Source organism: Oncorhynchus clarkii, chromosome 5 (assembly GCF_045791955.1).
Source record: "Oncorhynchus clarkii lewisi isolate Uvic-CL-2024 chromosome 5, UVic_Ocla_1.0, whole genome shotgun sequence".
Classification (NCBI taxonomy): domain Eukaryota; kingdom Metazoa; phylum Chordata; class Actinopteri; order Salmoniformes; family Salmonidae; genus Oncorhynchus; species Oncorhynchus clarkii.
In genome coordinates, this window is record NC_092151.1 from 88,194,161 (window position 1) to 88,216,375 (window position 22,215).

At 40.8% G+C, this 22,215-nt stretch overlaps 1 protein-coding gene across 2 annotated transcripts in view; it reads right to left on the bottom strand.

The window, feature by feature from the left end:
• Positions 1 to 786: 786 nt before the first annotated feature.
• The window catches only part of LOC139409526 (coagulation factor XIII B chain-like), a 36,130-nt gene continuing 14,701 nt past the window's right edge, over positions 787 to 22,215 (bottom strand). The window contains exons 2-15 of one of the 2 annotated variants that reach the window (XM_071154799.1): positions 13,638 to 13,835; positions 13,346 to 13,522; positions 13,060 to 13,239; positions 7,254 to 7,451; positions 6,962 to 7,138; positions 6,676 to 6,855; positions 5,856 to 6,047; positions 5,557 to 5,733; positions 5,154 to 5,339; positions 4,527 to 4,700; positions 4,110 to 4,283; positions 3,777 to 3,983; positions 3,459 to 3,498; positions 787 to 1,854 (exon numbers count right to left, since the gene is read on the bottom strand). In XM_071154799.1, coding sequence (XP_071010900.1) covers positions 3,479 to 3,498; positions 3,777 to 3,983; positions 4,110 to 4,283; positions 4,527 to 4,700; positions 5,154 to 5,339; positions 5,557 to 5,733; positions 5,856 to 6,047; positions 6,676 to 6,855; positions 6,962 to 7,138; positions 7,254 to 7,451; positions 13,060 to 13,239; positions 13,346 to 13,522; positions 13,638 to 13,835 — 2,240 coding nt within the window. In that variant the 3' untranslated portion in view covers positions 787 to 1,854; positions 3,459 to 3,478. The remainder of the gene's footprint in view (positions 1,855 to 3,458; positions 3,499 to 3,776; positions 3,984 to 4,109; positions 4,284 to 4,526; positions 4,701 to 5,153; positions 5,340 to 5,556; positions 5,734 to 5,855; positions 6,048 to 6,675; positions 6,856 to 6,961; positions 7,139 to 7,253; positions 7,452 to 13,059; positions 13,240 to 13,345; positions 13,523 to 13,637; positions 13,836 to 22,215) is intronic. The other variant, XM_071154798.1, reaches the window with a different exon arrangement.

Consider the following 22,215-nt stretch of genomic DNA (forward strand, 5'->3'; position numbering starts at 1 on the left):
TTTGTATAGTAATTTAATTTGAAAAATTTGAAGTTTTGAATCTGGCGTTGTTTTGCGTATCAATTCATAAACCATGTGCCATGGAATGGGTACATCAAAAATCTCTTCACAACTATTTTGCAATTTATATGGCACAGCTGTCCGTTTTTTGGTCCTTAAATGATATTGGTATATGTTTTTAAGTTATCACACTTTTCTTTAACCATTTATGTTCTTTAATACATGGCCGACATACAAGTTCCTTACTTTTTTCCCCTTCTACTTGCCTCTTCCATTTTTGTGGTAATGCTGCAATTAATTGGTTGTAATTTTGGGTAGAGCAGACATTTCCATATGTCTGTGTTAGCTGCATGTGTGACATAACTCCACCAGTCCTATTTATGATATCATTCACTAAAATTATACCTGTGTTTTTACCGCAGTGAAGGTTTGATTAAATTCTATATATTGGAGTTTTCCAGTATTTTGCGTCAGTCCCCCTGGACAGTGGTTCTCTTCAATGCTCCCTGGGGGCTGGAACTCTGTAGACAAACATTAACTTTGGGATAGACACTCTATATTTATGTTCTACTCCTTCCATTTTTACTGCATCTACCATTTGATCAACATGAAATCATCTCTGACTCTGCTGTGTCTGGTGGTATGGGTGAATGTGGATGCTTCATCAGCTCAGACTGGTAAGGATGTGTTTTCAATCACTTTCTCACATGCTTGTAGTGCCCACATTGTGTTAGTATCCACCAATTGCTCTGTAAGACACTGACTAGACTGTACAACGTGAGCAAACGTAACTGATGTGTTTACTTTGCTACATTTAGATACTATTGTACATCATCATAGGGAAACAGCACATTACTCTTCTGATACGCAGGGAAAGTGACGACAATTTCTGCCTTCAATTCCATATTCACTTTTTATGTTTTTGACAGGACTTCGGGAATATAAACTCAGCAAAAAAAGAAACGTCCTCTCACTGTCCACTGCGTTTATTTTCAGCAAACTTAACGTGTAAATGTTTGTATGAACATAACAAGATTCAACAACTGATATATAAACTGAACAAATTACACAGACATGTGACTAACAAAAATGGAATAATGTGTCTGTGAACAAAGGGGAGGTCAAAATCAAAAGTAACATTCAGTATCTGGTGTGGCCAATGACAAGTGATACTGACCTGAGAAATAGTTTGTCAGCTTTAATGTGCATTTGTTAGGTTAACATCTGTAAATCTTATTCTGTTGTACTGTAGCCTTGTAAAGACTCATGGAGACAACGTGTCGTCTCAATCACAATCATAAAAGTTGTCTACTTATATTACACCTTCAGGTAATGAATCACACAGCTGGGAGATACAGGAGAATATTTACACATTATAGAGCGTGTCCGGTCTAATCCTGAATGCTGATTGGTTAAGACCGCATTCCATCCGGTGCCTATTCCACAAGCTACCACCGGCTAAATCTATGATGTTAAAATGCCTATTTACTCTGTTTCAACTGACTGCGCAATCCACTGTCTCATCAGCCCAGCCAGGAAATGTATAAACTTGATAGAAGGATATTCACACAATCACATCACTTTGTACTAATATAACAAATGTACCATTTCAGTCTAGCTTTAGATAGCTGTACTGTTATTATAGTGAAGCTGAGACTGATATGATTTGAAAGATACTGTTATTTTGTTTCAATGATGATACAATGTCAAATGTTGAAAAGATGGATGGCTCACATTTCTTCTAAATCTAAATTAAACAAGCGACAGACACCACAAAAGCAAATGGGTCTTCTCCTTGCATATAAAGGCGGCTTTGTAAGGATTCTTGAAATTGATGGAGGGAACATCATGACTCTGTAGAAATGAAATCACATGACAAGATAATCAGTCGGTTGAGTAATACTGCTGATCACGACTACTATAGAGGAGAATCTGAGGAGCAATACTGCTGATCACGACTACTATAGAGGAGAATCTGAGGAGTAATACTGCTGATCACGACTACTATAGAGGAGAATCTGAGGAGTAATACTGCTGATCACGACTACTATAGAGGAGAATCTGAGGAGTAATACTGCTGATCACGACTACTATAGAGGAGAATCTGAGGAGTAATACTGCTGATCACGACTACTATAGAGGAGAATCTGAGGAGTAATACTGCTGATCACGACTACTATAGAGGAGAATCTGAGGAGTAATACTGCTGATCACGACTACTATAGAGGAGAATCTGAGGAGTAATACTGCTGATCACGACTACTATAGAGGAGAATCTGAGGAGTAATACTGCTGATCACGACTACTATAGAGGAGAATCTGAGGAGTAAAACTGCTGATCACGACTACTATAGAGGAGAATCTGAGGAGTAATACTGCTGATCACGACTACTATAGAGGAGAATCTGAGGAGTAATACTGCTGATCACGACTACTATAGAGGAGAATCTGAGGAGTAATACTGCTGATCATTACTATTATAGATCAGAGTCTGTGGAGCAATCTGGCTGATCATTACTATTATAGATCAGAGTCTGTGGAGTAATCTGGCTGATCATTACTATTATAGATCAGAGTCTGTGGAGCAATCTGGCTGATCATTACTATTATAGATCAGAGTCTGTGGAGTAATCTGGCTGATCATTACTATTATAGATCAGAGTCTGTGGAGTAATCTGGCTGATCATTACTATTATAGATCAGAGTCTGTGGAGTAATCTGGCTGATCATTACTATTATAGATTAGAGTCTGTGGAGTAATCTGGCTGATCATTACTATTATAGATCAGAGTCTGTGGAGTAATTCTGCTGACCACTACTATTATAGATCAGAGTCTGTGGAGTAATTTTACTGACAACTACTATTATAGATCAGAGACTGTGGAGTAATTCTGCTGACCACTACTATTATAGATCAGAGTCTGTGGAGTAATCTGGCTGATCATTACTATTATAGATCAGAGTCTGTGGAGTAATTCTGCTGACCACTACTATTATAGATCAGAGTCTGTGGAGTAATTCTGCTGACCACTACTTTTATAGATCAGAGACTGTGGAGTAATTCTGCTGACCACTACTATTATAGATCAGAGTCTGTGGAGTAATTCTGCTGACCACTACTATTATAGATCAGAGTCTGTGGAGTAATTCTGCTGACCACTCCTACTATAGTGGATAATTGACAGTGTTTAACCATGTGACCTTTTATCTTTGTGTCAATGATTAGAGAAATGATTCCTGCTTGATGTGATGTTATACTCCAACATGTTTCTGTTATGCTTCACTGATAAGCCAAAACATGCTGTTCATAACTGTTTATAATGCTGTGTATAATACTGTTCATAGTACTGTTTATAATACTTGACTTCAGACATTTGCTCTGCCTTCACTCCTACTACAGGTTTGTGTGATTAAGAGACATGATAAGACATGCCATTCTCGTGGTTAATTTAACTTACCCATTATGTTCATCATCTACCTATGAATAACGATAGCTACCTAAAAATCAAAGAACAAATTATTTTGGTTATACAGTCAGAAGGTTACACATAGCGGCCTCATTGAATATGATCAAACAGGTGGATTGATTTTCATAAAAAAAGGTTTAGATCAAAATGAGAAAATACTATCCATTTCTATTGTATTAATCTACAGTAGATAGCTCACAGGGCATCCTGAACTTATGCATTCTATATATTAGATGATGTTAAACTCTTAATGTTGAGAGAATGACTATCTTACACTGATGGGTGTTCCTTTACATGACATGAACTTACATATAGGCATGTGTTCTCCATACTGTAACTCTCCATCATCACACTTCATCTCAATTTCTTCTATATTCCATAGTGAATAACGTTTCAATTTATGGTAATATCCCTCTTTGCAATGAAGAGTCTTTTTTTCACCGTGCGCAGTATAATCTTTCTTGGGTAAATTCTGTAGATTGTACTCTGCATCAAAAGTGGAAATCTCACAAGGCCCTGATGGAAATGAAATCCCAGAAATGTTTTCAATCACTTAGTGTACAGTAGATATTCATACATTTATATACACTTGACATGTAGATATAACACCATGTTCAGACCAGTTGAAAATAAAGTACATACGTAAACACTTTGGAGGGCTCGGCCATTTTCCATCCAGACATCTGATGCTGCCTGTGAAACTCAGTGTAAACTGTCTGCTGCATTGGTAGGACACCTCTGTAATTACACCTTCAACATCTCTCTTTTCCTTGGTGAAATCTCCATTAGTAATGGGAGGAGGATCAGGACAGCTTGCTAGATTAAACAGGGAATAGAGAGAAATCATAATACAATACCATGAAAATACAGTACCACGATAATACAGTACCGTGAAAATACAGTACCATGATTCAGTAACATAATCCAGTACCATGATAATACAATACCATGATAATACAAGACCATGATTATAGAATATGATGATAATACAGTACCATGATAATACTGTACAATGATAATACAGTACAGTACCATGATAATACAGTACCATAGACTTACCGTTACACTCAACTGGCATGTGCCATTCTCCATTCTTGCAAGTTGCTTTTCCTCCGGGGCCTTTGTATGGGTTAATGCATGTATAGTCTATTTGGTTCCCATTTTCGTATCTCTCCAGCACTTGGTCAGGAATCTCCATTCTCCTCCCTGCGCCCTCAGGCTTACCACAGTACTCTGTAGGTGAAGCACAACATGTTTGAACTATCAAATTACAGTTATGTACCACAGACACAAAAGTGGCAGAGAATGACTGTGTGGTTAGAACCATAGTCAATGGCCAATGTACAGTATATTCAGAGAATGTAACTGGGGCAATTTGTGATATATACTGTAAATATGCACTGAAACTCATCCATTATCATATCAAGGAATACTAGACTATAATGAATTATAGCAAAAAACAACAGCAACTATCTCAAAGTGGACACATTGAGAAAATATAAATCAGAGATGTATATTTCTGTAAAACCAATTGTATGAGAGAATAATGGTGTTATGTGATACAGAATTTTTCATCTCAATTAACATTTAAATATCATTTTTTCCCTGTTTGAATAGGTGCTGTTCATAGTAGAGTAACTCTAAACTGAATTACTGCATCAGTTTCAAACAGTTAGCAATACTTACGTTTGCATGCTGGTGGTGGAGTTGTCCAACTCCCATTTTCACAAGTAAGTTTTTTATGTCCCTCTATTTCAAAGGACTTGCGACATTCATAATTCACTTCAAATCCCTCTCTATATTTATTTTGATACGGGATTTTAACAATTGCATTTTCAACTTTTGGTGGAGGATCACATGGAACGCCTTGCACTTCAAGAGAAGAAAATATTGATGAAAGATTAGTGGGTAGAAAACACACAGTACAGACACAGAACTACTATCTATGTAATTACATAATATCATATGGGCTTCGGGGTCCTTTTCCCCAAACTATTCCAACATATATATAAACATACATTGAAGGATGACTGGCCACTGTATTCAATTAAAATCAATTACATGAACAAAACTATTAACAACTACTCACGTCTACAAGCTGGTAACGGTGTTTGCCATTCTCCATCCTTACATTTTATAGTCTTAGTTTCAGATGTGTATCCAACTTTGCAATCAATTGTAACAGTTTGTTCATTCTTATAGACTTCACTGCGAGGTACCTTTCTTGTGTTGGGAATGACAGGGATTCTGCCACATTGTGATTGATCTAGAGAGAAAGAGCATTGAGATTGAGTTTCAGACCAATATAGCCAAGTCAGAGGGAAATGCATTCCACTGTTCTTGATCTACTTTGTAAAGAGGTCATTTCTAGAGGATCTGTTTTCTTACCAATACACTCTAATATTCCAGACCATGTTCCCTCAGTACATGTGGCTTCACCCCACCAACCCCCGGTAGAGGGTTTGAACCCTACATTGCAGGAAGAGTATATCTTGCTATTCCTGGGATCAACATTCCTCTCATTTGACTGAACTATGAATCCATTCATCACAGTTGGGTTGATACATGCTCCCTCTATTTCTGGGGGAAACATTGACATGAAATATTATAGAACAAAATGTGACACATCAATGTTTTTAAATCCGGTTCTACAGCTGTAACGCTGAGTTCCTCCCAATTGACCCCGCTGCCAACGGTAGGGAGAACTCACAAGAGGGTCACGTGGATCACCACATGTTATCCCTACAATGATAGAGATGTTTAGTATTAGCATGAATCATACCAGTACAGTAATACACAGTGATTACACTGTCTATACCTCCTTATAGCCTCAATATGGATGCATGCTCCCTTTATTTCTGGGAGAAACAATGGCAGGAAACATTACAGAACGCATTGTGACACATCGTTCAGTTAACAGCGCACATAGAGGACCTGTTCTACAAAGCATTACCATATCATTACATTTTGGCCAAGCTGTCAGTTTGATAAAAGCACTGAACAGAGCAATATCTGGAAAACCAAATGGAAGCAAAGTGAGTGAACGTTCATACCATTAGCAATTCCAAACCAAATCCTCAAATAGGGAATAAAACAACAGGCTAAAATCGGATGCTTGATATTTCCAGTAAACTTTAAACCTTCTGGATCAGTGTCTTGACTCTTATTCTCAGAGTTTTAGATGATTGAAATGTAAATGTCATCCTACCTTTACAGCCAAGTGTCTTGGTCCAGCCATTTGTAGTACAGGTAGCAGTAGGTCTGGTAGTACTGTCCAATAGTTCATAATTCATCTTACACTCATAAGTGAGCAGATCATTGATTTTGTATCTTGTTTTCGGGTCTTTAATCACAGCATTTAGGATATCTGGCTTGTCACATGTAATCTCTGAAAGACAAACAATGTCATTCTGATGCAGTCCAAACTAACATCAGAGCACAAGGTAATTAAATCACAGTGATCTTCAAAGATGGCTTCCTTCAAAAAACTGCACCTTCACAGAGTGGTTCCGGAGTCCAGGAGCCATCACTTGTGCATGTGGCAACACCCCGGGGATTTGTAGTTTTAAATCCGGTTCTACAGTTGTAACGCTGAGTTCCTCTCAATTGACCCCGCAGCCAGTAGTAGGGAGAACTCACAAGAGGGTCACGTGGATCACCACATGTTATCCCTACAATGATAGAGATGTTTAGTGTCAGCATGAATCAAACCTGTACAGTAATACACAGTGATTCACCTGTGTATACCCCAATACACTCTCAATATACTCTCCAGTATGAACATACGTTCACAATCTGTTGTGGAAGATGACCACTTTCCGTCCTCTTTGCATGTCATTGTATTTTCAGTCTGACGTGAGATAGAGTTCCAGAATCCTGAGGCACAGGTCACCGTTACACGTTCATCAGGCAAGAACAGATTTCTGTCAGCAGGTGTGTAACTTGTTCCTCTTGTTGGTGGCAATGATAAATTACATTTCACTTCTGCATTTTGGAGTCAAAAAATGATAGAAACACATTATGTTAGTAGTGTGCTTCAAGATAAAGAGATGAGTTACCCTGCTGACTTCAAATGTCAATATATAGTTGAGTATGAATTAGGCTGTTTGAGAAGGTTTGAATCCTAAGCAGCTTACCTACACATAGTTTGAAGTACATTACCAACAAAGCTACTGTAATAGGTCAAGGTTGTGTGCTGGAAAAACTTGGTAGAGCATGGGTGGAATAAGCATTGTTGTGCTCATATTAATTTCCTTTCTTTTTCGACTTCAGACCAATGCCTATTCTCACTTAAAACATATTGTTTTGTTTTTAATAAAAAAAAGAAAGGTCTGAGAATTATCTATCAAAAGGCAAGTATTTAATTACGTTGCGAAATGAATAAATTAACATACAAGGCATAAATCTTAAGTTAGAAGGCAATATTGACATTACAAGGTATTATTCTCGGCATGATCAGAGAGACCATGGCTTGTGCCATGACCACTAGATCATGAGAAAGAAAGAGCGAGGGTGTATCTCACCAGCACAGGTCAGGAGCAAAAAAAAAAGGGACAATGAATCTAGCACCCTTCATAACATCTGAATTATTTGAGTTGTTGACCAATAGTATTAATGTGAAATTAACCCTGAAATATCAGACCTAGATGATGTAATGACAACAGAACCTCTGCTTCTCAGAGGTGAGCCAGATAGGGGCATGAGATATCAACACAGAGAATGCTGAATTCCTGAGAAGACAGTAAAGCCTTTTGCATAGTGTTGATAAGAGGCTTCGGGGGCTGGGTTGCCCTACACCTCTCAGTACCCATCATCCCTTCAGACAGTGTGATCCTTTTTAATATCCCTGAACCAACAAGCAATTGACAATGTGCTCTGTTTACCAGACTATGCGAGCCTTTGCCAAAGGCCTCCACCGTGGCCCAACAATCAAACAGGTAAAGCGTCAATACAGAACTAAGATTGAATCCTACTACACCGGCTCTGACGCTCGTCGGATATAGCAGGGCTTGCAAACTATCACAGATTAGAAAGAGAAACCCAGTCGTGAGCTGCCCAGTGACATAAGCCTACCAGACGAGTTAAATGCCTTCTGTGTTCAATATGAGGCAAGCAATACTTAACAATGCATGAGAGCACCAGCTGTTCTGGACGACTGTGTGATCCCGCTCTCTCCGTTGCCGATGTGAGTAAGACCTTTAAACAGTTTAACATTCAGACGGATTACCAGGATGCGTACTCAGAGCAACAGCTGACCAGATCGCAAGTGTCTTCACTGACATTTTCAAGCTCTCCCTGAACTGTTCGTCGGGAGCTTCGTGAAATGTGTTTCCTTGGCCGAGCAGCCGCACACAAGCCTAAGATCACCATGTACAATGCCAAGCGTCGGCTGGAGTGGTGTAAAGCTCACCGTTTTCTTACCAATACACTCTAATATTCCAGACCATTTTCCCTCAGTACATGTGGCGTCACCCCACCAACCCCCGGTAGAGATTCTGAACCCTACACTGCAGGAAGAGTATATCTTGCTATTTCTGCGATCAACATTCCTCTCATTTGACTGAACTAGGAATCCATTCATCACAGTTGGGTTGATACATGCTCCCTTTATTTCTGGGGGAAACAATGACATGAAACATTATAGAACACAATGTGACACATTAATGGTTTTAAATCCGGTTCTACAGCTGTAACGCTGAGTTCCTCCCAATTGACCCCGCTGCCAGCGGTAGGGAGAACTCACAAGAGGGTCATGTGGATCACCACATGTTATCCCTACAATGACAGAGATGTTAAGTGTTAGCATGAATCATAACTGTACAGCAGGGGTGGAAGTAAAGAATTACAACTACTCATTGTTCCTATAATTGAGTAGCTTTTCTGTGCACTAGTAATTTTTTGAGTATTTTCCAAAGGCTGTACTTTTACTTTTACATTTTCAAAACCATCCGTTACAGAGTACAATCCAGAAAAAGGATACACATAATCATGGCAAGCACATGAAGTTTGCGCCTTTTGTAGCAGCTAAAATTGTTCACTTGTTTGTCAGTGACAAGTAACATGACCAGATGGACCAATACAATTCCATTTCACGCATTGCGCAAAAAAGGCCCAATCACAAATTATGATCGGTAGCAGGATTGTATAACAGTAAAAAAAGGTAGCTTCATGCCATGAAAAAAAAGGTTTCCTAATCAACTTGAAAAATAAATGGAGCCTAACGAGAATGAGCAGGTTCAGGAGACAGTACAGACACACAGAGACAGAGCCAGTGACCGGGTCTTCTGAAGACCACGAGGAAGGAAATCCCTGGCTTCATCTCAAAGAACACTTCAGCTTCAAGCAGAGAAGAGGAGACAGTGTAACTATGGAATGTAAGCTCTGCTTACCAAAGTTGGTGGAAGGTGGCTGACTACAAAAACTCTGCGTCAAACTTGAGGAAACATGTAATGGTACGAAAAGTAAAGTTATAAATATATTTTATCGCCACAAATGGCGTTTGCTGTGTAGGCTATGTAATGTAGCTAACAAAGTGTTGCTACTAGCCAGTTGCATTCAATCTGTAGCATAAAGCTGACGTTAGCTAGCTCATCCTGTTGCTAGCTAGTTAGAAGTTAACCCTGACCAACGTCTTTATACACAGCAGAAGGAACTGTAAGCTGTAGTGCGGGTTACTACCGCATTGACGTTATGGTGGCTAGTAGTTAGTCATCCCCATAATGTAAGTTGTTGGGGATAGCTAAAAGTGAAATGAATGAACTTTTGACGATAAAATAAATAATTTTGAGACCTGGGATATTTAGGCACGTGCATTATCTTTGTTTTGCTTGCTTATTATGTCACCAAGCCATATCTTGTTGGATCCTGAGTTTCGAATAATAGCCCCAAATCATGTTTGGTAATACTCTAGTTCTTATAACTGGGGAAAATAACGATATTCCCCAACATCCTTTGGACTGAGTGACATTATTCAAAACATGCTGTAATTTATAAATGGTTCATTTGATATGAATAAAAACACCTAATCGTTGACAGTCTGCACTTTAACCCCATTGTCATTGAATCTTTTAAAAGCCAATGTGCTGGACTACAGAGCCAAAACAAAAATGTTGTCATTGCCCAAATTCTTAGATAACACTTTATGTGCTGGTTTAAGTTCATTTGTATTAAACCAAACTGGTCAGGCTATATACATTTTGCCCATATTGATGCAGTAATTTTGTCCACAGAGGAAACATCCATTTAAAGATGACAAACTACAATATGCTTACCTCTGCAACCACAAACAAACAAACCAAGGAACCACAACAGACAGTGGATCAAGCTTCATCAAGGCATTCAATGTTTTTGGTGAGCAGGTCCAAGCAGTCGAGTCAGCAGACCGGCACTCAGATGCTGAAGAGCCAGCAGAGCAGGTTGAATACCAAAAATGACAGTGGCCTAGAATATCAACTCCCTCGGCATCAACGGTGTGCATGTCACCTGCTGAACCTCATTGCAACAACAGATTCTGCATTGGCAGAAACAAATAGTGATAGCTACAAAAAGTTGTCCAGGTGGTCTTTTGCCAAATGCCAAGCCATGTGGAATGAAACGGAGCGGTCAAATTTAGCTGCTGCAGTTGTAGAGACTGAGTGCAAACTGCAGTTGATCCGTCCAAATCAAACACGTTGGAACTCATCTTACCTGGCTGTGGAGAGGATCACAGGTATCATACAAGAGAAGGGGGAGGATGCCATAAGAAATGTGTGAATTAAAAGTGAAAATGTGAGTAGCAATTCTTTGAATGTAATGTTTTCCTATTACAGTAATATTTATTGTCCATTAAATGTTAGAATTCTAAGAGGTATTACGTTTACCTTACCTTATTTTTCAGGCTGAGCCTGATCTTGAATGAGTACTGCAAAGTGATGAAGCCTCAGCTTGATCTCAGCTTTGAACATTCTACAGTCTGAGACCAACAGGCATATGGGGTGGCTGCTGCAAGGAGTGATCTTCTTACTAAATACAAAACTTTAAAGGCTGGAAGCATCTTGCCAAATGTGCCTTCCACTTATCAGAGCCATTCAGAACGGTCTCCAAAAGCGCTTTGGAGAAATGATGGAGGAGCCACAGCTTATTGCTGCTGTACGTCTTGGACTGACAAAGCCAATGTCATCACCGCCTGTATGATTTATTTACTCCAAAAGGTTTGAACCTCATTGTCCACATGATATCTTTTGGTCTTTAATTGTTTTTTGTTATGTTTTTCTTTTATTTAAGTTTCATTACAGGTGCTGAACAATAACCTGAGCATATAACTATGTTTGGGTACAGCCAGACATGTACTCACCTCAACATTAGAGCATTTGTTACATCTGAATTGATTTTTTTCAAATACATCTCAGTATCTGAGAATAACAAGTGTGGAAGTCTGTGTTAGACCTATTGCAATGCCAATAATATGATTGTGTTGCCATCCACATACAACAGAGTTTGCTGAAACACTGAATATGTGAATGTTGTGTTTCTAATGTACAGGTTTGGCGTACCTGAAGAATCATCTTGACACAATCACACAGGATGAGACTGAGCCACTAAGGCAGCATTCATCTGATGAAGAGGATTTCTTCTCATCATTGTCAACCAAACGGTCAGAAGGTACAGGGGAGCTGGATGGGTATCTTGCTAGTCCATGGGACAAAATTGATTTACTTCATTTGTTTCCGTACATAAAGAAGTTGTCCCTCAAACTCAACACATGCCTGCCTGCATCTGCCGCCTGTGAGCGTCTTTTTACTACTCTTCACTGCAAAGCGAGCCAGGATAGACTCGATTAACTTAGAAAATCAGCTCCTACTGACACTGAAAGGCAAATTCAGAGAGAAGTGAAGTGAGTTAAGTGTTCAATAGGTAGATCCACAACATTTGTATATGTGAAGATTTAATATTAAAATCAGCTGTGCTGGATCTTATCTTGTTGGTTATTTTCTGGTGTTTTATGGAACATTTAGCCTGTCAAGCATCACATGTAAATAATATTACGTATATAGATAAATTATTTGTTTGTGAAGCTTGCATTCAGTTGCTTCTCCCTTTTCACATGAACTTCCATTCTTGTAAAAGGAGAAGAAAAGAACCATCATAATTGAAATAGCAAATTATTTTAGAAGTAACTTGTAACTTTTACTCTGAGTACTTTTTAAATGTGCTACTTTTACTTGTAGTATTTTACACCAGTACTTTTACTTCTACTTGATTACAATTTCATTAAAGTAACAGTACTTCTACTTGAGTAGGAATTTACAGTACTCTTTCCACGCCTGCTGTACATTAATACACAGTGACAAAGCATTACCATATCATTAGATTTTGGCCAAGCTGTCAGTTTGATAAAAGCACTGAACAGAGCAATATCTGGAAAACCAAATGGAAGCAAAGTGAGTGAACGTTCATACCATTAGCAATTCCAAACCAAATCCTCAAATAGGGAATAAAACAACAGGCTAAAATCGGATGCTTGATATTTCCAGTAAACTTTAAACCTTCTGGATCAGTGTCTTGACTCTTATTCTCAGAGTTTTAGATGATTGAAATGTAAATGTCATCCTACCTTTACAGCCAAGTGTCTTGGTCCAGCCATTTGTAGTACAGGTAGCAGTAGGTCTGGTAGTACTGTCCAATAGTTCATAATTCATCTTACACTCATAAGTGAGCAGATCATTGATTTTGTATCTTGTTTTCGGGTCTTTAATCACAGCATTTAGGATATCTGGCTTGTCACATGTAATCTCTGAAAGACAAACAATGTAATTCTGATGCAGTCCAAACTAACATCGGAGCACAAGGTAATCAAACCACAGTGATAATCAAAGATGGCTTCCTTCAAAAAACTGCACCTTCACAGAGTGGTTTTGGAGTCCAGGAGCCATCACTTGTGCATGTGGCAACACCCCGGGGATTTGTAGTTTTAAATCCGGTTCTACAGTTGTAACGCTGAGTTCCTCTAAATTGACCCCGCTGCCAGTAGTAGGGAGAACTCACAAGAGGGTCACGTGGATCACCACATGTTATCCCTACAATGATAGAGATGTTTAGTGTCAGCATGAATCAAACCTGTACAGTAATACACAGTGATTCACCTGTGTATACCCCAATACACTCTCAATATACTCTCCAGTATGAACATACGTTCACAATCTGTTGTGGAAGATGACCACTTTCCGTCCTCTTTGCATGTCATTGTATTTTCAGTCTGACGTGAGATAAAGTTCCAGAATCCTGAGGCACAGGTCACCGTTACACGTTCATCAGGCAAGAACAGATTTCTGTCAGCAGGTCTGTAACTGGTTCCTCTTGTTGGTGGCAATGATAAATTACATTTCACTTCTGCATTTTGGAGACAAAAAATTATAGAAACACATTATGTTAGTAGTGTGCTTCAAGATAAAGAGATGAGTTACCCTGCTGACTTCAAATGTCAATATATAGTTGAGTATGAATTAGGCTGTTTGAGAAGGTTTGAATCCTAAGCAGCTTACCTACACATAGTTTGAAGTACATTACCAACAAAGCTACTGTAATAGGTCAAGGTTGTGTGCTGGAAAAACTTGGTAGAGCATGGGTGGAATAAGCATTGTTGTGCTCATATTAATTTCCTTTCTTTTTCGACTTCAGACCAATGCCTATTCTCACTTAAAACATATTGTTTTGTTTTTAATAAAAAAGAAAGGTCTGAGAATTATCTATCAAAAGGCAAGTATTTAATTACGTTGCGAAATGAATTAACATAAGGCATAAATCTTAAGTTAGAAGGCAATATTGACATTACAAGGTATTATTCTAGGCATGATCAGAGAAACCATGGCTTGTGCCATGACCACTAGATCATGAGAAAGAAAGAGCGAGAGGTGTATCTCACCAGCACAGGTCAGGAGCAAAAAAAAAGGGACAATGAATCTAGCACCCTTCATAACATCTGAATTATTTGAGCTGTTGACCAATAGTATTAATGTGAAATTAACCCTGAAATATCAGACCTAGATGATGTAATGACAACAGAACCTCTGCTTCTCAGAGGTGAGCCAGATAGGGGCATGAGATATCAACACAGAGAATGCTGAATTCCTGAGAAGACAGTAAAGCCTTTTGCATAGTGTTGATAAGAGACTTCGGGGGCTGGGTTACCCTACACCTCTCAGGACCCATCATCCCTTCAGACAGTGTGATCCTTTTTAATATCCCTGAACCAACAAGCAATTGACAATGTGCTCTGTTTACCAGACTATGCGAGCCTTTGCCAAAGGCCTCCACCGTGGCCCAACAATCATACAGGCAAAGCATCAATACAGGACTAAGATTGAATCTCACTACACCGGCTCTGACGCTCGTTGGATATAGCAGGGGCTTGCAAACTATCTCGGATTAGAGAGAGAAACCCAGCCGTGAGCTGCCCAGAGACTTAATGCAACCGCTGTGTCAGAATTTTTTAAAACTTTACGGAAAAAGCATAATCTGAGAACGACGCTCAGAGCCCAATCTAGCCAGAGAAATATCTGTCATTTTGGAGTCAACAGAAGTCAGAAATAACACCATAAATATTCACTTACCTTTGATGATCATCAGAAGGCACTCCCAGGAATCCCAGTTCGATGACAAATGACTGATTTGTTCCATAAAGTCCATAATTTATGTCCAAATAGCCACTTGTTGTTAGCGTGTTCAGCCCAGTAATCCATCTTCATGAGGCGCAGGCACTTCGTCCAGACAAAAACTTGAAAAGTTCCGTTACAGTCCTTTAAAAACATGTAAAACGATGTATGGAATCAATCTTTAGGATGTTTTTAACATAAAACATCAATAAGGTTCCAACCGGAGAATTCCTAGGTCTGAAGAAAAGCACTGGAACGAGAGGTAACTCTGTCGGGAGCGCGCGTCACGAGCCTGAGACACTCTGCCAGACCACTGACTCAAACAGGTCTCATGAGCCCCTTTTTTGTATAGGAATCCTCATTCAAGTTTCTAAAGACGGCTGTATTCTAGTGAAAGCTGTAGGAAGAGCAACTTTATCCATATCCCACTGTGTATTCGGTAGGCAAAGCTTTGAAAAGCTGATGTGCCACTTCCTGGTTGGATTTCTCTCAGGTTTTTGCCTGCCATATGAGTTCTGCATTACATGGGCTTGCTCCTACCTATCTCTCTGATTTGGTCCTGCCGTACATACCTACACGTACGCTACGGTCACAAGACGCAGGCCTCCTAATTGTCCCTAGAATTTCTAAGCAAACAGCTGGAGGCAGGGCTTTCTCCTATAGAGCTCCATTTTTATGGAATGGTCTGCCTACCCATGTGAGAGACGCAAACTCGGTCTCAACCTTGAAGTCTTTACTGAAGACTCATCTCTTCAGTGGGTCATATGATTGAGTGTAGTCTGGCCCAGGAGTGTGAAGGTGAACGGAAAGGCTCTGGAGCAACGAACCGCCCTTGCTGTCTCTGCCTGGCCGGTTCCCCTCTTTCCACTGGGATTCTCTGCCTCTAACCCTATTACAGGGGCCGAGTCACTGGCTTACTGGTGCTCTTTCATGCCGTCCCTAGGAGGGGTGCGTCACTTGAGTGGGTTGAGTCATTGATGTGATCTTCCTGTCTGGGTTGGTGCCCCCGCTTGGGTTGTGCCGCGGTGGAGAACTTTGTGGGCTATACTCGGCCTTGTCTCAGGATGGTAAGTTGGTGGTTGAAGATATCCCTCTAGTGGTGTGGGGGCTGTGCTTTGGCAAAGTGGGTGGGATTATATCCTTCCTGTTTGGCCCTGTCCGGGGGTATCATCGGATAGGGCCACAGTGTCTCCTGACCCCTTCTGTCTCAGCCTCCAGTATTTATGCTGCAGTAGTTTATGTGTCGGGGGGCTTGTTATACCTGGAGTACTTCTCCTTATCCGGTGTCCTGTGTGAATTTAAGTATGCTCTCTCTAATTCTCTCTTCTCTCTTTCCTTCTCTATCTCGGAGGACCTGAGCCCTAGGACCATGCCTCAGGACTACCTGGCATGATGACTCCTTGCTGTCCCCAGTCCACCTGGCCGTGCTGCTACTCCAGTTTCAACTGTTCTGCCTGTGATTATTATTATTTGACCATGCTGGTCATTTATGAACATTTGAACATCTTGGCCATGTTCTGTTATAATCTCCACCCGGCACAGCCAGAAGAAGACTGGCCACCACTCATAGCATGGTACCTCTCTGGGTTTCTTCCTAGGTTTTGACCTTTCTAGGGAGTTTTTCCTAGCCACTGTGCTTCTACACCTGCATTGCTTGCTGTTTCGGGTTTTAGGCTGGGTTTCTGTACAGCACTTTGAGATTTCAGCTGATGTACGAAGGGCTATATAAATAAAATTGATTTGATTCTGTTATACTCACAGACATCATTCAAACAGTTTTAGAAACTTCAGAGTGTTTTCTATCCAATACTAATAATAATATGCATATATTAGCATGTGGGCCAGAGTAGGAGGCAGTTCACTCTGGGCACGCTATTCATCCAAAAGTGCAAATGTTGCCCCCTATCCCAAAAGAGAGAAACCCAACCGTGAGCTGCCCAGTGACTTAAGCCTACCAGAGGAGTTAAATTACTTGTGTGTTCAATTTGAGGCAAGCAACACTGAATAATGCATGAGCGCACCAGCTGTTCTGGATGAGTGTGTGATCGCGCTCCCTCCTTTGCCGACGTGACTTAAGACCTTTAAACAGGTTAACATTCAGACGGATTACCAGGACGCGTACTCAGAGCAAGAGCTGACCAGCTGGCAAGTGTCTTCACTGACATTTTCAAGCTCTCCCTGAACTGTTCGTCGGGAGCTTCGTGAAATGTGTTTCCTTGGCCGAGCAGCCGCACACAAGCCTAAGATCACCATGTACAATGCCAAGCGTCGGCTGGAGTGGTGTAAAGCTCACCGTTTTCTTACCAATACACTCTAATATTCCAGACCATTTTCCCTCAGTACATGTGGCGTCACCCCACCAACCCCCGGTAGAGATTCTGAACCCTACACTGCAGGAAGAGTATATCTTGCTATTTCTGCGATCAACATTCCTCTCATTTGACTGAACTAGGAATCCATTCATCACAGTTGGGTTGATACATGCTCCCTTTATTTCTGGGGGAAACAATGACATGAAACATTATAGAACACAATGTGACACATTAATGGTTTTAAATCCGGTTCTACAGCTGTAACGCTGAGTTCCTCCCAATTGACCCCGCTGCCAGCGGTAGGGAGAACTCACAAGAGGGTCATGTGGATCACCACATGTTATCCCTACAATGACAGAGATGTTAAGTGTTAGCATGAATCATAACTGTACAGCAGGGGTGGAAGTAAAGAATTACAACTACTCATTGTTCCTATAATTGAGTAGCTTTTCTGTGCACTAGTAATTTTTTGAGTATTTTCCAAAGGCTGTACTTTTACTTTTACATTTTCAAAACCATCCGTTACAGAGTACAATCCAGAAAAAGGATACACATAATCATGGCAAGCACATGAAGTTTGCGCCTTTTGTAGCAGCTAAAATTGTTCACTTGTTTGTCAGTGACAAGTAACATGACCAGATGGACCAATACAATTCCATTTCACGCATTGCGCAAAAAAGGCCCAATCACAAATTATGATCGGTAGCAGGATTGTATAACAGTAAAAAAAGGTAGCTTCATGCCATGAAAAAAAAGGTTTCCTAATCAACTTGAAAAATAAATGGAGCCTAACGAGAATGAGCAGGTTCAGGAGACAGTACAGACACACAGAGACAGAGCCAGTGACCGGGTCTTCTGAAGACCACGAGGAAGGAAATCCCTGGCTTCATCTCAAAGAACACTTCAGCTTCAAGCAGAGAAGAGGAGACAGTGTAACTATGGAATGTAAGCTCTGCTTACCAAAGTTGGTGGAAGGTGGCTGTTATATAAATATTCATACACATAGCTCATATAAACAAAGACATTCCGTCGTAAGAACACATACACCCAGCCATAAGACTGACCCCCTCTTCCTTATATAAACACACATCTCATCTCCCTCTAACTGGCCGGTCCCAAGAGCAAAGAACTTTTGCTGTGCACCAATGGGGCCCGCTCTGGCTAGAGCAAGGCCCGCCTCCAACCCTCCGACCAGTCAAGAAGACCGAAACGACAAGACTCCACCTACTTTATTCTATGTATAAAAATGTATGTAACCATTGTATAGGCCTCTTTTTCACCTGGCTCCTTGCCGAGTTATGTGAACTAGGTCCGTGCACGTAAAACGGCGGGACAAGATATCTCTGACTCATTAAAACTGTCTTTCGTTACAACTGAAATCCACTCTGTCCAGCGTCCGTGATTTGGTCTCAACTCTCCAGTATTTGAACACTAACAGAATTGGTAGCAGAGTTTGGTTGTTCTTGAATTCGATCTATTATAAGTTAGTGTGAGAGGACGAGACTGATCACGGCTAAAAAATCAGACGGAAGAGTGACTTCCCCAGCCATTCATCTTGCCTCAGGAAATCTGATCGGAGCGCTCTATATAAAGGTGAGCAGAGCCCGTTATATCGAAATCTGCATATTGTATTATAGCCTAAACCAAATTTTGATCAGAAAGTACTGGGCGTGAGTATGAATCGGTGCCCAAATTTTTTACATAAGAACCTAAGACATTGATCGGGGAGATCTTGTTTTGCTCGTTTTTATTTTTATTTGTATTTTTATTTTTTATCAATTGGCCTATTATTAGAAGTGTAGTATGCATGTAAAAGTTCCTATTAAATAAGTGTTTACTGTTTAATTGGTTTTGTTTGGAAGTGTAGTATGCACGTAAAAGTTCCTATTGAATAAGTTCTAAACTGTTTAATTGGTTGTGTTTAGAGATTTAGTTAATTAATAGATCGACTGAATCTGCATGTAAAAGATCCTATTGAATGAGTTGTAAACTGTTTAATTGGTTATGTTAGAGGTGTAGTCGAGTAGATACAGGATATGTAAGTTTGGCGTTCCACAAGACAGAGATCGGGAATGATGTGGCTATTGCACATCAAACAATAAACATAATATGAACCAGAGTTGACATTCCATGATTTGGAGATGGGGGAAATTAAATTGAAAGAAACGTTTGTCGCGGAGTAGGTTGGGATACGTAACTGGGCTATTAGGCACACGTGCTGAAAGACAAAGCCACCTTAGTATCGAATGGCCGTGCAACTTTGACAGCAGCCGGGCTGGAATACTGATTTTCGTTTTTTTTTCATTCCTGTTGATATTGCCTAAAGTTTAAAATTATTCTGACAATTGCTATAGAATCGCTGGAATTTACTGATATAAGTTCATAAAGGAACTTACTGAATTGTTTCTAGAAAGTATTTAAATAAGCCGCCGAGCTTAGTACAGACTTTGTTTGACAGACGCTAAAAGCTACACACTGATTTTTGGGTTTTTCTATTCTATCCATATTTCCTAAAGATATATAATTATTCTGACAATTGCTATAGAATCGCTCGAATTTACTGATATAAGTTCATAAAGGAATTTACTGAATTGTTTACAGAAAGTATTTAAATAATTCACTGAACAACTCTTGGTTGTCTAGACATTCTATCTATATTTCCTAAAGAGCTAGAATTACTCTGAAAATTGTTATAGAACCGCATATATTCACTGATATATTGTTCCAAAAGGAAATCGCATAATCATTTATAGAAAATACCTAAACGAATCGCTGAACAAATTCAAATAAAATACCGGTGAAATACACACGTGGCGGGCGTCACATACTGATAACCCCCTTTGTCTCGACCAGGGACAGGCTACGCATACAACGATAGAAATAAACACCACATAGTAAGGATTGAATATACCTAAATAACGCAGTATACACATTATCAGACGAACTAGATAAAATGTCTGCAGCTACCACGCCCAAACTAAAATTCAATGAATATTTAGATCAGAGTATGATTGATAGAGCGGGAGGTAAAAAACAGTATGGGAAAGTGGAGAAAGTGTGGAAAGGATTACGGATAAGATGGACACAAGCAGGTTATTTTAGCGGAGGACCACCTACAGGGGGGAAACTCCAAGATATGCAGACAGAATTAGAGGACGCAGTAGAGCATGCAAAAGCGAGTGAGGCGGAGAGAAACAACATACACAGGTTCAAAAAAGTAGGTACAAGAGAGAGAGAGAGAGCAGAGGGGGAGCTCAAGATAGGTACATGGGCCATACAGGAGAGTAGGAGGGTGCTGCCCAAAAACACACCAGACATGATGGGCGTGGCCATTGTGGCGTCGGGGGATGTTAAAGCTCCGCCTGAGAACTTGCCCACGGCTCCCCCTGTGGCCGTTTCTCCCTCACTATATCCACAATTGACAATGGAGGCAGTTCAGCCCCCGCCATACTCAAAGGGACAAAATCACCGGAGCCCGTCACACAACCCATTCCTGCCCAGGGCACCTCCCACAATACAGGCTCCAGTTCTGAGAATAGACCAAGGGGAGTTAAAAGGGGAAATTACCCTGGGGATAACGGCTGGCCATATGGTATGTGAACAGTTCGAAACTGGGATTCCAGGAGCAGGAGACCTCCCCCAGGAACGGAGGCCGCAATGCTCCTCTGTGAACTCTCTCACCTCTGAAACCAGAGGACACCTACAAACAAGATTAGATTCAAACCACTTCTATCAGACGGATAGGGAGGACTGTCATCAGAACATGGATATCGAAAACGAAGAAGAAATTGACATGGTGCTCACCCCAGCTCCGATGGGAGCTCCAAACGTGACTAAGATGCAGGAGCTGCTGAAATCATCAATAGCTCGAGCTAAGGAACTCAGGGAGCTAATAGCTAACCAAGATAACAACAGAGAGGGAGCCTACCGTGTGGAAGGCATAATGAGAGGAACAGTAACCAAAGTTACCGAATCAATGGGGTCCGAAACACTCCGTCGGTCCTCCAGAATTGCTGATAGAAGAGAGCGAGAGCAGGAGATGGCAGGACAGTACCCCCTGCGACCGACACCAGGTGATGCACACACTGTGGAGTACCAGCCCTGGAAAATGACTGATTTAACAACACTGATGGGACAGATGCCTAGCCTACATGGAGGAGCTTCAGCGTGGCTACTTCAACTGCAGACACTTACGTCAGGCCTGCAACTCTGCCTAGGAGACATGAAAGCACTTCTAGCAAGAGCCACCGACCACGGAACCATGGAGGCCCTCATGACAGCAGCTGACCTTGGATGGCGGGCCCCAACACTGCCCATAGACCACTTCCGTACCAGATTATGGGAAGTTCTACGGAGAGCATACCCTACAGAAAGAAACCATGCCACCTTATCCTCCTTTACAATCAACCCAGGTGAGCAACCTGCAGCATACCTGGACAGGGCTAAGACCACATGGAGATCGGTCCACGAAGAACCATTCGATCACACTGATACCACACTCAGCATGTGGAAGGAAATGGTGGTCAACGGGTGTCCCGGAGATGTTAAAACCAAACTCAGAGGAACGGTAGGGTTGTTTGCACTTCCTCTGACCCAATTCAACACTCATGTGCACCACCATGTGACCCAGCACAACAAGGAAAGAGGGGGTGCTGAGAGCCAGGTGCAGTCCCTCCAGGTACAACTCCTGAAACTCCAATTGAAGGAAGCACAACAAGGAGAAAAAACCTAAGAAACAGATGGTGGCGGAAGAAACGAAGGAGACGGGCACCAAAACAGACATCTCTCAAATAGTGGCCCAGACTA